General features: G+C 35.0%; 2 protein-coding genes across 2 annotated transcripts; one reads left to right on the top strand and one right to left on the bottom strand.

Annotated features, from left to right (window-relative positions):
• Nucleotides 1-1,860: 1,860 nt before the first annotated feature.
• LOC133794933 (uncharacterized) lies at nt 1,861-3,258 on the top strand. The gene is made up of 4 exons (XM_062232374.1): nt 1,861-2,211; nt 2,384-2,554; nt 2,947-3,117; nt 3,238-3,258. The coding sequence occupies exons 1-4, from the start codon at nt 1,861-1,863 to the stop codon at nt 3,256-3,258; spliced, it is 714 nt and encodes a 237-aa protein (XP_062088358.1).
• Nucleotides 3,259-6,079: 2,821 nt separating this feature from the next.
• Nucleotides 6,080-8,351, bottom strand: LOC133793450 (uncharacterized). The gene is made up of 4 exons (XM_062230809.1): nt 8,261-8,351; nt 7,527-8,169; nt 7,101-7,403; nt 6,080-7,012 (listed from the first exon to the last, which is right to left on the bottom strand). Exons 2-4 carry the CDS (start codon nt 7,602-7,604, stop codon nt 6,524-6,526), a joined length of 870 nt encoding a protein of 289 aa, XP_062086793.1. The 5' UTR covers nt 7,605-8,169; nt 8,261-8,351; the 3' UTR covers nt 6,080-6,523.
• Nucleotides 8,352-14,227: the final 5,876 nt, after the last annotated feature.

Raw genomic sequence — 14,227 nt, forward strand, 5'->3', positions numbered from 1 at the left:
ATCAACTTTTATTAAAAAACTACATTTTTATCTGGAGATATTTTCGGCAATTTTATCTAGGAATATTTGCAACAAAAGTATCCAAATTATTACATACCAAGTTATTTTTTAGCCGGCAAAAGTACCTTATGTCCATATTTTGTGGCAGCCGTCAGTTCCAACCGTTAAGTGTGTTTGTGACAGGTTTGTGAAAATACCAAATTAAATGAATATTTGTTTTGAAAGTACCTAATTTAATAAATATGTGCTAAAAAGTACCCAAGTTATGAGATATTCACTACAAGAAATAAGAATTCTGTCGGCGCAATTCGGAATTGCGCCGGAAAAAAGTATGTTTTAACGGCACTTTTCACAAATTACACAGGCAAAAAATGGATCTTTTACCGACGGTGAATTGCGCCAGTATAAGTAATTTTTGCCGACGTATTTCGCTAGAGCGCCGGTGAAAGATAATTTTGATCACGTAATTCCTAAATGCGCTAGCAAAGAGTTATGGACTTTAGACGACACCACTTTTTTCGACGTATAAGATGTTATTGCACCGCCAAAAGTGTTTCTTCTCGAACCAAACTTTGACAATCATTACAACAAATATGGGTTTTAGGGGCGACATGCGTTGCCCCTAATATGTATTAGGGGCGACATGTCGCCCCTAATGTGTCGCTCCTGATAAATTGCGCCTATGTATAAGTTGGTCTCAAAGCTTAAACAAGTCAAATTGGTTCTCAAAGAGCTCAATAAAGAGGGGTTTAATGATATTCATGTGGCAGAGTTACAAAAGAGGAAATATCTAACAGATTGCCAATTGGAACTTCAACAGGACCCATTAAACAGTGAGTTGATTCAGAAGGAGAAAAATGCTAGAGATCAGTTTGTACTTACCCATAAAGTGTATTGTTCTTTCCTCCACCAAAAGGCACGAATGACTTGGCTGAAAGATGGTGATGAAAATTTAGCTTTTTTTCCATGCAAGTATTCGAGCAAGGAATGCGTAGAACAGAATTTATTCAATCACAGATGAGAGTGGCATATGGCATGATCATCCTGATAAGGTAACGAATGATTTTTTGAAGTTTTATACTACTCTGTTGGGCTCCAAAATGGCAGACCGAAGACATGTAATTAAAGGAGTAGTTGAGGAAGGGGTTCTAGTCTCTACAGAGCAAGTTGATATGTTAATGGCTGAATACACAGTTGAGGTCAAACAAGCTATCTTTTCAATTCCTGAAGGTAAAGCGCCTGGACCTGATGGTTTTTCGAGTTATTTTTTTCAGGACAATTGGAAATTGTTGGCAAAGAGGTGAGTGATGCTATTCTATCCTTCTTGCATTCGGGTAAAATTTTGAAAGAACTTAATTCTACAATACTTACTCTTATCCCTAAGAGCAAATGTCTGAATGGTGTGAGTGATTACAGACCAATTGCTTGTTGTAATGTGGTCTATAAGGCAGTAACTACAATGATTTGCTCGAGTTTGAGACTAATTCTACCTGATTTGATTGCCCAAAATCAAGGAGGTTTTGTTCAGGGACGTTTCATAGCTCATAACATTATGGTGTGTCAAGATCTAGTCAGACATTATGGAAGGAAGAGTGCAAAGCCTAATTGCATGCTCAAACTTGATCTTCGGAAAGCTTATGACACATTGGAGTGGGGTTTTTTGGAGGAAATGCTGGAAGCCTATAGATTTCCGAGGAAATTTTTATACATCTAATAATGCAATGTGTAAGCAGTCCAAAATTTTCACTAATGTTTAATGGTGTACTACATGGTTTTTTTGCTGCTCAAAGAGGGTTGCGATAGGGGGGTCCATTGTCACCACTTTTATTTGTTTTGGGAATGGAATATTTGTCCCGAATAATGAAGAAAATTGGACAAAAAGAGGACTTTCGTTTTCATGACCGATGTGAGGACTTACAACTGAATCACTTGAGTTTTGCTGATGACGTGCTTCTGTTCTATCATGGTGACTTTAAGTCTATATATTATATGTTGCAAGGCTTGAAGTTATTTACAGCTACATCAGGTCTTCACCCAAATGAAACCAAATTGGTGGTCTATTGTTGTGGTATGCCAGAATATGATATACAAAGGGTCCTTGAGGCTTCCAGTTTTAGTAGGAGTCAGATGCCATTCAGGTACTTGGGGATCCCCATCTGTGCGAAGAAGATTTCAGCAAAGGATTGTGAGCTTTTATTGGAAAAAATGGTGGCAAGAATCAAGACATTGAGTTCCCGAAATATGTCATATGCAGGACATTGTGAGCTTAATTAACTCTGTTCTAATTTCTATACATTCATATTGGTATCAAATTATGCTTATTCCCAAGCAGGTGTTGAAAAGAATTAACTCTATATGTCGTGCTTTTTTATGGAAAGGTTAGGCTGTTTTTGAGGGGGCTGGGAATGTGGCCTGGGAGAAGGTTTGGAGACCAAAGAGAGAGGGTGGTCTTGGCTTCCGAAACATACTCAAATGGAACATTGCAGCTCTCGGGAAATACATATGGGCTGTAGCTACTAAGAAGGACAATCTTTGGGTGAAATGGGCACATCATGTATATATCAAGAATGAAGATTGGTGGGATCATTGTGGCCCTTTGTAGAGTAGTTGGTATTGGAAAAAAATAGTGGAGGTTAAAGAAAAATTCAAGCATCTTATTGACATCTCTAGATTCATTCAGGAAGACTATACTATCAAAAACGGTTATCAATTACTCTGTGCAGCCTCAAAACGTGCTCAATGGTGCTCAGAAGTATGGAGTAGACTCAACATACCGAAACATAGTATCATTTTGTGGATGGCCATGCTTGACAGATTAAAAACCAAGCAAAGGTTAATGAGATTTCAGATGGTGAACAACTCAGTATGTCTGTTATGTGATATTCATGAAGAAAGTATAGCTCACCTTTTTTTTATTGTCATCTTAGTAAGAGATATCTACAACAGGTGAAAGAGAATATGCACTGGGCTGTCCAAACTGAAACACTAAGCAACCTCATGAGATGGATTTCTCGAGCTCACTTGAGTAAGTTTCGGAAAATGGTGTATGCGGCTGTTGTGGCTGCGGTGGTCTACCATATTTGGAAAGAACGGAATGAAGCTATTTGGTTACTTCAGGTGAAAAGGATAGATATAATTGTGCATAATATTGTTAGTGATGTAAAAAATAGAGTTAGGAGTGTCATGCCGAAAAAACTCAGTAACATTGACTTGAATTGGTTTGAATCTTTATAATAGACTTACTCAAAGCTTGTATAGATTAAAGGAGTATATTCAGGCCATACATAGGTGCTGTTAAGATGTAATGTTGTTTGGTTTTAACGAAGCTTCTGATTTACCAAAAAAAAAATTGCGCCTAATAGAGTACATTAGGGACGACTCAATTCAAATATCAGGGGCGATACAGTCGCCCCTAAAAGTTGGAATGTCGCCCCAAAAATTTGAACATTTTCCATCACTATTGTCGATATGTCGCCTCTGATATGCCAATAGTCGCCCCCCTAATACTTGATTATTAAGGGCGCATGTTACTCCTAAAAGTTGGAATGTCACCCCAAAAATTTGAACAGTTTGCATAGCTTATGTCGATGTCACTACAACAAAATAGATGTTTTATGACTTTAATGGGGAGACATTGGAAGTCTACAATGTCTCCCACTTAGTGAGACGTTGTTGCTGGGGTCATTGTAGGTATATATCCCACGTCTCCCGTTGGGAGACGTGCCTCACTTCCCACGTCTCCCACTGGGAGAGGTGGAAAGTCAAATGTTGACTTTCCACCTCTCCCATTGGGAAACGTGGGAAGTCACTCACCTCTCCCAATGGGAGACGTGGGAAGTCCATAGGAGACATCCCACGTCTCCCATTGGGAGAGGTGAGTGATTTCCCACGTCTCCCAATGGGAGAGGTGGAAAGTCAAATGTTGACTTTCCACCTCTCCCATTGGGAGACGTGGGAAGTCTCCCACCTCTCCCATTGGGAGACATTGAAAGTCTCCCACATTTAAAAAAAATAAATTAAATAAATTTATAATTAATATTATTAATTTAAATTGAATAATTAATATTAATTAATTTAATATTATTAAATTAATTTAATAATTAATTAATTATTAAATTAATATTAATTATTAATTAATTTAATATTTAATATTATTAAATTAATTTAATAATTAATTAAATTGAAATAATATTAATTTAAATTTAAATTATTTTAATCTAAATTTAAATTAATTTAATAATCAATTAAATTGGAAGAAAAAAATATATTTGTTAGATATATACAAGAAATACAATATTTGTTAGAAATATTCAAAATGAACAAATATTGCATTGTGTATGAAGAAAGAGTTAAAAAATTAAAAAAAAAAAACCTATCAACGAGGTCGGTAACTTTGGATTATCGGCAACATATATGTCGCCCATTCTTGTCGCAACTCATCAATTTGTGCCTCTGTATATGATGTGCTTGTTAGCTGCAAGAAATATAAAGTAAAATATATTAATTAATTATTTGATTACATTTATAGTTTCAAAAATAATTTGTAAATTTTAATTAATAATACCGTTCTCAAGTAATGCCCAGGACTCGCATGCTCAATCAAATCCTTCAACATCCTCATTAAGTAGTATCCACATGCCACATTGTCCGGTTGGTGTGGACACTAATTATTTAAAAATATGAGTAATTTATTATTAAATTGAAACTTTTTAAAAAATGCATACATATTATTCTACTTAATTATTATAAATGTTCAAAAATTTATGCTAAAGTTACTTACCTGAGGTTGCTTAATGCGTAGAGTATCAGGGATCTCGACATCAGGAAGATTCATAGAGAAAAAAAGATTGAAAGCGCTGACGATCACTGATACAATCTCCTCACGGTTATTTAGCTCTGAATTCACCGGATCACAACAATAAACATGATATGCATATGGTGCCAAAATAAGCAACATCCAATGTTCACTGTATAAGAAAAACAAAAAAATTATAGCTCAAATGTTAAACAATGAAATTATTGATATGGGTCGGAAAAATGACAACTTTTTAAACTTACCCATGGTTCCAAGGGACAAGCATAACTTGTTCTTTTGATTTTACGTCATTGCAACGTCTGAACAGATTCTGAACACGATCGTCGAATGAACTCCCTTGAGTGGCGACGATATTAGGATTGACAAATAAAAACTTATTTTGGCGACCTTGTTGTACCACATATCTGTAAATGAACCTAATACAAAAATATGAAAAATTGTTATATGAATGAATAAATCAAATTAGAAAATTAAATGAACAAACTTATTTGTCAGATATATACCTCATGTAGCTGACGAGTACTGCTTGTCCAATCTTCTCCTTTCGAGCAAACTGAAGTATGTCATCCTTAAATATATAACAGTGAGACATATCCTGATCAAAAACTTCAGACTCTATGCCTAGATTGACACACTCGCCATCATCCCAATGAGATACGATATTCTGTAATCGTTCCAATGGAGTTTGGGCCAATTGTGTTGGAGGAGTTTGTTGTCGTCTTCTTTCTCGAGGTTATTGTGTTGATGGAGCTCTTGGTCGTTGTGATCTGGTCCTACTTGTAGAGGGAGTCTGTATACAATTATATCAACAATTAAAAAAATTACAAACAAATATAGAATTGTAAAGATAATTATGTAAAAACATGGCATCACCTCATGAGTTACATCTTCAGATATAATGACAAAATCCTTAGGCCACGCTATTGGCGTCCCAATGGCCTGAGCAACTATGTACATGTCCAAATCAGGATATGCAAAAGGGAGAGGACATGTTGGCTTAAGAACACTCGTAATCATAACTTGGAAGTTGTTGCCTGCTTCTCTTTCAATGAGTGTACCTGATGCAACAATGTTTGAAACCGAACCAATTGCTAATTGGCATGCTCGGCCCTGCATAAGAAACATATTATATACAAATAATCATGTTGAAGCAGTAAATAAATTTATTTGGTTTCAGAATATTCAAGAAAGTTTAATTACCTCTTGCAAAAGCGGTTGTAGTGCAACAATGTGGTGTTCTGCTTGAGACACTACTGGGTCCGGAGTATAGTAGGACGCCTGCGCTGGTGGCACTGGTGGGTCGGGCACATAGTATGATGATGGCGCTGGTGGGACTCCAACGTTAGATCCTGACCCGCTCTGTTGGGCCAATAATTTTCTCAAGAGCTCATCTTGTTGTTGAAGGCGCTCTTCTAGGCGTTGTGCTTGTTGACGATGCTCTTCTTCTTGTTTTCGAAATCTTTCTTCAAATTCCTTTCTAATGTCGTCATTCGAAGAAGAGGCTTTTGATTTATTTTTCGTTGAGGTAGGTGTTGGAGTATTCCAATATACTGAGCGGGACACACCGTGTCCTCCAGCCCTAACACGTCCTCGAGGCTCAGGAGTGCCCAACGCCCTCGTCAGCACATCATCAGGGCCATCAGGTGCCCATTTACCCTCAGCTTGGAGTTGCCGGTAATGATCCTGTGAAACAATATTCACAGAAAGTTATATATATAAGCTAATAATTTGACATATCAACATTATTAAATATGAGCACTTACAATATTTTTTTTGAATCTCAGAGGCCTCTCCAATTAGCTCTCCTTTTGCATTCCGACGACCCATGCTCCATAAATCTGCCCTATCAAGTTCAGTCAGACTTTTCCCACTTTGTTCCATTAACATCTCTTCAATACGCACATAGCCTCCTCTAGAGAGGTTGTGATTGTATTTATTCAGTGCTCGATAATTTTGCATCTCCTCTCTCTTTCTTTGCCACTCGGGAGTTAATCTTGAGTTCACAAACGCTAACCATTCATCCGGAGTTATGACATTCTCAAATCCAAATGGCAAAGCTGGCGGGAACTCATTTGGGTATTTTTTCAAAGCGTCGTAAACGTGTACCCTAGTAAGATTAGTCTTCCAATTTCGGAAGTACTTTCCCGCATCCTTCAACATCTGTTGCTTTTGTTTGGGGTCCAAATCATAAGTTTTCTGCAAGTTTGAAAGTAATAAGAAGCATATTATCAAAATAATATATATTTTAAAAACATTAACTGAAATATAATTAATAAAAATATACCTTCATTGTGTCCCATATTTTATTTTTATCCACCACACTAACATCTTTCCAACTGTTAATGTTGATGGACACAGTTGCTCGAACAACTGATCCAAGCTGTGATGAAACATTACTTCTAGATCCACCCACTAGTTGACCATACTCATTGTATTCAACAGGAGTAAGATGTCCTTCACTCCTTTTTTTGGTGTTTCTAGACATCCATGTACGTCCTCTCACAGATTTATTTTCTTGCTCCACTGACTGAGAATTAGGGCGTTGCTCTCCCTCATCAGAACTACCACCAAAAGGATCAGCCTCCATCTGTGAAACATAAATATCATTATTATAACAATTTTGGACACTCATAATCAAAAGATGAAACACATTGTGATAACAACTAAGAATTTCACATATCATAAACATATGAAACCTATTAAATGGTACCTCAAGACCCATTATCATCAACCCACAATCCTTCACCATTTTCACGGAAACAAATACAATCATCATCAACTTCGTCATTATCTTCTATTGCGGTGAATGTGACAAGTTCTTCTCCGAGAGGTATATCATGTAAATCACCATCTTTAATGTTCCATTCTCTTGTTTGCGTTGGAAGAACAATTGACCATTGGTTGTCTGAAGGATCATTCACATAAAATACTTGTTTCGCTTGTGAAGCTAATATAAATCGATCAGATTTGTGCCCAATTCGATTTAGATTAACTAATGTGAAACCAAAATCTTCATATATTATGCCGCTGTCACTTTTCACCCAATCACAAAAGAAAACAGGTACTCGAGTTGTGATATAATCTAACTCCCAAATTTCATTAACTACTCCATAAAAAGTCATATCACATTCAACTGGATTTTTATCTTTTGCACTAGAGACTTGCACAGTTTTAGCAACAAGGCTAACACCACTGTTTTGTGTGTTTCTGTTGTTATCGCGCTCCCTAGTGTTAAATAGAGTACCGTTAATCATGTATGATGAAAACTTGATGACATTAACTGAAGGTCCTCGAGAAATCCACTTAACAATGTCTGAAACCTTATTTGATGTGTTTTGTAATTCTGACACAACCTATCAAATCAACATACCAAAAACAACAAAAAATGTCACCTTGTAATTAAGTACTAATTAATGACAACTTTCAATAATCAACACAATTTACCTTTTGTTCTATCCAACTACTAAAAGTTCGATAATGTTCGTCTTGTAACCATTTTGAGTTCCTTGACTTGGATGGAAATTTGGTCTTTATCCAATTAAAATGTTCCCTTCAATTATAAATATGTTGTTAAATAATTGAATATACGAAATTACACAACTTAAACTTAATGTATTATATGAGTATAACTCACTCGATATAAGGTTGAATTTCATTTATATTCTGCAACACAAGACGATGCGCTTCATCTAGAAGATCTCGACTTACTGTGCATACAACGCTACCACGACGACTCTGAATCTCAACATTTTCAACATCATTTAACCCAATTTTCTGTACACCAGTCATGTATTCATAACAAAATTCAACTGCCTCTTCTGCAATATAACATTCGACGATGCATCCTTCCGGCCGACTTCTATTCCTAACATACCCCTTAAGAATCTTCATATATCGCTCAAATGGATACATCCATCTTAAATAAACTGGGCCACAATATCTTAGTTCTCTAACCAAGTGAACTGTCAAATGGATCATTATATCAAAAAATGCCGGCGGGAAATATTTCTCCAACTCACACAATACCTCAACAATTTCATCTCTTAACTTAGGTAACTTTAGCGGATCAATCACCTTACAACACAGTGACTTGAAAAACAAGCATAACCTTGTGATTACATCTCGAACTCTCCTAGGCAACACAGATCGAATGGCCACTGGTAGCAAATGTTGCATTAGAATATGACAATCGTGAGATTTCATGCCAGTCAGAATACAACTTTTCATGTCTACCAATGACCTTATATTTGAGGAATATCCGTCTGGAACTTTTATATTAAACAAACATCTGCAAATTTCCATTCTTTCCTCTTTAGTAAGAGTGTAAGCTGCAGGAGGTAAATATGTTCGTCTCTTATCTGGTTTTGGAGTCAATTCATCCCTTATACCCATTGCAACCAAGTCTTGTCTAGCCTTAATTCCATCCTTAGTTTTCCCAGGAATATTCAACAAAGTGCCAATCAAACTATCACATACATTTTTCTCTATGTGCATAACATCTAAATTATGACGTATAAGTAAGAAAGGCCAATATTCAAGTTCAAAGAAAACAGATTTCTTTTTATAACACCCTTTTGGCTCTTCCACAACCTTGGCCTTGCGACTACGTTTCATCTTTGTAGGTGTACGAACTTTGGGCTTCCCTAACTTGAACACAATTTTAGACATCTTCTCAAGTACTTGGATCCCATTCAATGGCTCAGGAGCCTCTTCAAACTCTTGTTTACCATTGAATGCCTTCTTCCAAGTCCGAAGTTTATGCGTATTAGGCAAGAACTTCCTATGTCCCATATAACATATTTTCCGAGAGTGTTTCAAGTATTCAGAACATGTTTTTTCTTGACAAACGGGGCAAGCTTTATATCCTTTCACACTAAACCCAGATAAATTTCCATAAGCAGGAAAGTCATTAATTGTCCACAATAAGACCGCTCTAAGATTAAATTCTTCCTGCCTATATGCATCATAAACCTTAACCCCTTCATCCCACAAAGTTTTCAAGTCATCTATAAGAGGAGCTAGATAGACGTCAATATCATTACCAGGTTGTTTAGGTCCTGATATCAACAAGGTCAAAATCGTAAACTTTCTCTTCATACACAACCATGGGGGTAGATTGTAAATAACAAGCATAACAGGCCAACAACTATACTTACTGCTAAGGGATGCGTGTGGATTAAACCCATCAGTCGAAAGACCTAGACGAATATTACGAGATTCATTTCCAAAAGAAGGCCACTTCAAATCAACTCTCTTCCAAGCAAGGGTGTCAGCTGGATGTCTTAATTTACCATCCTTTATTCTTTCATTAGCATGCCACGACAAACTTTTAGCATGTTCGGCATTTCTAAACAATCGGATGAAACGAGGAATTGGCGGAAGGTACCACAAAACTTTGGCAGGTACTCCTTCCTTGACATCGTCACCATTTCTTTTCATTTGCCATCGTGACTCACCACAAGTAGGACACGATTTTGCGTCTGCAAAACTATTTCGATACAATATGCAATCATTAGGACATGCATGAATTTTTTCGTACTGCATGCCTAATGAGCATAATGTCTTCTTTGCCTCATAAAATGAAATTGGAATTTCATTAACTTCAGGCAATAACTCCTTCAAGAAACCAAATAACTCAGTAATGCTTTTATCACTCCAGCCATGTTTAGCTTTTATATTGTACAACCTAAGAAGCGCAGATAATTTTGTAAATCTTGTACAACCAGGGTAAATTGGTTTCTCGGCATCATTAAGGAGTGTCTCAAACTTATTTGGGTCTACTCCTGATCCATAATGTGCGTCGTCAATCATTTCATCTAATGGATCCCAGTTCTCCTCCACTATATTCCTCCTCACTCCTTTTGGTCTACTTGGCAGAGTTGGAGCAATCGGAGCTATCTCCCCATGGTAATACCAAATTCTGTAACTCTTGTCGATCCCATTGAAATATAAGTGTTCTTTAATCTTTTTAAGATCCATCTTTTTAACATTTCCACACTTAAGACATGGACAATAAGTAAAATTTGGGTCTTTCACATTTTCCGAACAAAACCTTAAGAACAAATCAACCCCGTTCCTAAATTCCGCAGATAACCTATTTGCTGACATCCACTGTTTATCCATATATTCTTCTATGTCTATGGAAAAGAAAAGAAACAACACTAAATAAGCACGTGATAAAGTTGTATGTCTATATAAAACTAATTTTTTATTATCCTAGATAAAATCGGGCAGCATTTCCCCTATAATAGTGACCTAACCATCTGCATGTGAATATCAAAACAAACAATTCAAACAACATACAATAAGTTTCTTCCTTATAGAATGTCTATATAAAACTAATTGTTTATTATCCTAGATAAAATCGGGCAGCATTTCCCCTATAATAGTGACCTAACCATCTGCATGTGAATAGCAAAACAAACAATTCAAACAACACACAATAAGTTTATTCCTTATAGCTCCGCAGCACACAGTAAAATTTATCAGAACCTACTTCACTAATACACACAAGTTCTCAACCTTCCGTTATCACCGCAGCACACAATTTTAATCTCAGAACCTACTTCACTATGGATGAATATTTAAGATATTCAAACTCCTCTAACATTTGTTTAATAATATTAAAAGTAGAAGTAAGAGAATATATATGTACCTCTTGCAATCTTTAATCCAAAAGCTAGCAAAGTTACTTCACTTAGTAATCAAATTCGCTATTAAATCCACAAACCAATAAAATTAAAGTAATAAATAATAAATAAAACATCACTAAATATCTAGCAATATATAACGTATTATTGTAATTTTAGAAACTTAATTACCTCAAATGTGTGATTGATATTGGAATTTTGATGCAAAATACTCTCTAAAATCTCACCACAAAAATCACAACCTATGAAATTAAATTAATTAATATGTTAAACATTACTAAACAAATATCACTAAATATCTAATAATAGTAAATGATATTGGTAAACAAATAAAAAAAATCCCAATGTGCCGCTAATTATAACTTCAACAAAAAATCAATATAAAATTTCATAACCTAAAAACTTAATAATAAACAAAAACATAAAAATTTTAATATATTTCTATTTTATAAATTATTTAATAAATTTATTTTAACATAACTATATATATAACAAAATAGTTACAATTTAAAAAAAAATTCAAATATACAAAAATATATCTAAATTTCGAAATAAAAATTGATAAAAATTTAAAAAAATCATGAACATATATACTCTAATGAAATATATACAATGTGATAGGTTAAATTAAAAAAAAAACTAAAAAATCATAAATCCCTAAAAACTTCCATTGAAAAACCACAAAAACATACAATGTATATAAAAAAATGCATAAAAATGTAAAACTAACACAAAATCATGTATATTACTCATCCTAATGCAAAACCTATAATTTATTTGCAAAATAATTAACTAAAAATCAAGAAAATAAAAAAAAAACTTACCTTAGAACCCTAAAAACGCAGCCCCAAATCGCCCAATTCTTCTCTCTGGTTTGCTCTCGGGTTCGTGTGAGGAAGAAGAAGGCTGGTAGTGATTTATAAGTGGAGACATCCAACGTCTCCCACTGGGAGACGTGCCACGTGTCCCACGTCTCCCAATGGGAGACGTTGGATGTGCTCCCATGCACATCCAACGTCTCCCATTGGGAGACGTGGGACACGTGGCACGTCTCCCAGTGGGAGACGTTGGATGTACCCATAAATCACTACCAGCCTATTTCCAACGTCTTCCACTATTTTTAATGTCTTCCAATTGTAACCATTAATATGCACTTTCAATGTCTTACACCATTAGCCATTTAAAATCCCTTCTAATTTTTAATGTCTTACACCAATGGTGTAAGACATTGTAGGGAGTCATTGAAAGTAGAATTTGTTGTAGTGTGTATCGCCCCTGATATTTCATTAGTCGCCCTAATACTTTATTATTAGGAGCGACAGTGTCACCCCTAAAACTATTTTATTTATAAAAAAAATAATAAAATTAAATAATTAAATAAAATTTTAATTAATTATTAATCTAAATTATTAATTAAAATTTAAATAATTGAAAACAAATATATTAAATATTCAAATTATTTTATTAAGATAATAATTATCGGTATTCTTAATGCATTTAGATAACAAATACTCATATTGTTCATATAATTTAACAATAATTAATAATAAAATAAACCTAGACTCATAAATCAGCTCTCTCGTCCTCCCTATTTTCTTGTTGCGGTTGTGGTTGTGGTTGTTGCAGTTGCTGCGATGGCGGCGTTGGCCAAGGATATTGGGGAGGTGATGTGGACAATCTAGCTCCATACATGTAGGGATACGATGGCTGCGACGACAGTGGAATCGGCCACGAACAAGGTGTTACTCCGTACATGTATGGAGGTACCATATGTTGAGACGGCGATGCCCCGTACATGGAAGAATGGGTTGGAGCTGGAGGTTGAGAAGATGAAGCTCCAGAAATATTTTTTTAAATTATCAAACTTATTTTTTCATCTCAATTAATTAATGAATTATTTTTAAATTATTCCTCTAATTTTTTAATTTGCATATAAATTAGTAAATTTGTTTATTTATTATTCCCCTACCTTATTCCGACCTAGTGGATCCCTTGGAAATAGTAAGCAGACATCTACTACTCCTCATTTTTTTCAAAATGTTTGAAGAAATATCTTGAAAATATGAGGAATACTAGATGAGTACGTTGACTAGGATTATAATCCCCAAGGCATCCACTAGATATATGTCAATGACTTTTTGTTATTAGAAATAATAACAATTATTAATATGTGATAATAACCATCATATCCTATATATGATGTTCTACAATGTCTCATTTTATTATTAATTTCTATTTTAATTATTGTTTAATTAAATATAATTGAAATTAATTATAGGTAATTATTTCATAATTAGTTATTTTTTAAGGGATAATTGTGGCATAAGTACCCAATGTTTGGGTTTCGTACGCGTCACAGACCCAATGCTTATTTTTAGTGGCAATAATACCCAAAGTCAGTAAAAGTGTAATTCCGTCAGTCTCCTCCGTTAGGTCTGTTAATGAGCTTATTAGGCAGACACGTGTCACATTTTTATTGGTCCCAATCATAATTATTTTGAAAATATTATTGAGCTGGACCAATCACAGAGTGACACGTGTTGGTCCAGTCATCACGAAACGGAGACCTAACGGAGGAGGCTGACGGAATTACACTTTTACTGACCTTGGGTACTATTGCTACTAAAAATAAACATTGGGTCTATGTCGCGTACAAAATCCAAACATTGGGTACTTATGCCACAAATATCCCTTTATTTTAACTATCAAACTTATTTTTAAATTATTTATCTACAAATTTAATTTATTTTTAAATGATTAA

The sequence above is a fragment of the Humulus lupulus genome, chromosome 8 (genome assembly GCF_963169125.1).
Source record: "Humulus lupulus chromosome 8, drHumLupu1.1, whole genome shotgun sequence".
Classification (NCBI taxonomy): domain Eukaryota; kingdom Viridiplantae; phylum Streptophyta; class Magnoliopsida; order Rosales; family Cannabaceae; genus Humulus; species Humulus lupulus.

Bases quoted from the DNA above. Each gene is read 5' to 3' on its own strand.
- LOC133794933 (XM_062232374.1), top strand. From the start codon at position 1,861: ATGAAGAAAATTGGACAAAAAGAGGACTTTCGTTTTCATGACCGATGT. The intron at 2,212-2,383 runs GCAAGAATCAAG...TGGAAAGGTTAG, and splicing joins TTTTATTGGAAAAAATGGTG to GCTGTTTTTGAGGGGGCTGG. The intron at 2,555-2,946 runs GTATATATCAAG...TATCTACAACAG, and splicing joins GGGTGAAATGGGCACATCAT to GTGAAAGAGAATATGCACTG.
- LOC133793450 (XM_062230809.1), bottom strand. From the start codon at position 7,604: ATGACGAAGTTGATGATGATTGTATTTGTTTCCGTGAAAATGGTGAAG. The intron at 7,404-7,526 runs GTACCATTTAAT...TATGTTTCACAG, and splicing joins TGATGATAATGGGTCTTGAG to ATGGAGGCTGATCCTTTTGG. The intron at 7,013-7,100 runs GTATATTTTTAT...TCAAACTTGCAG, and splicing joins AAATATGGGACACAATGAAG to AAAACTTATGATTTGGACCC.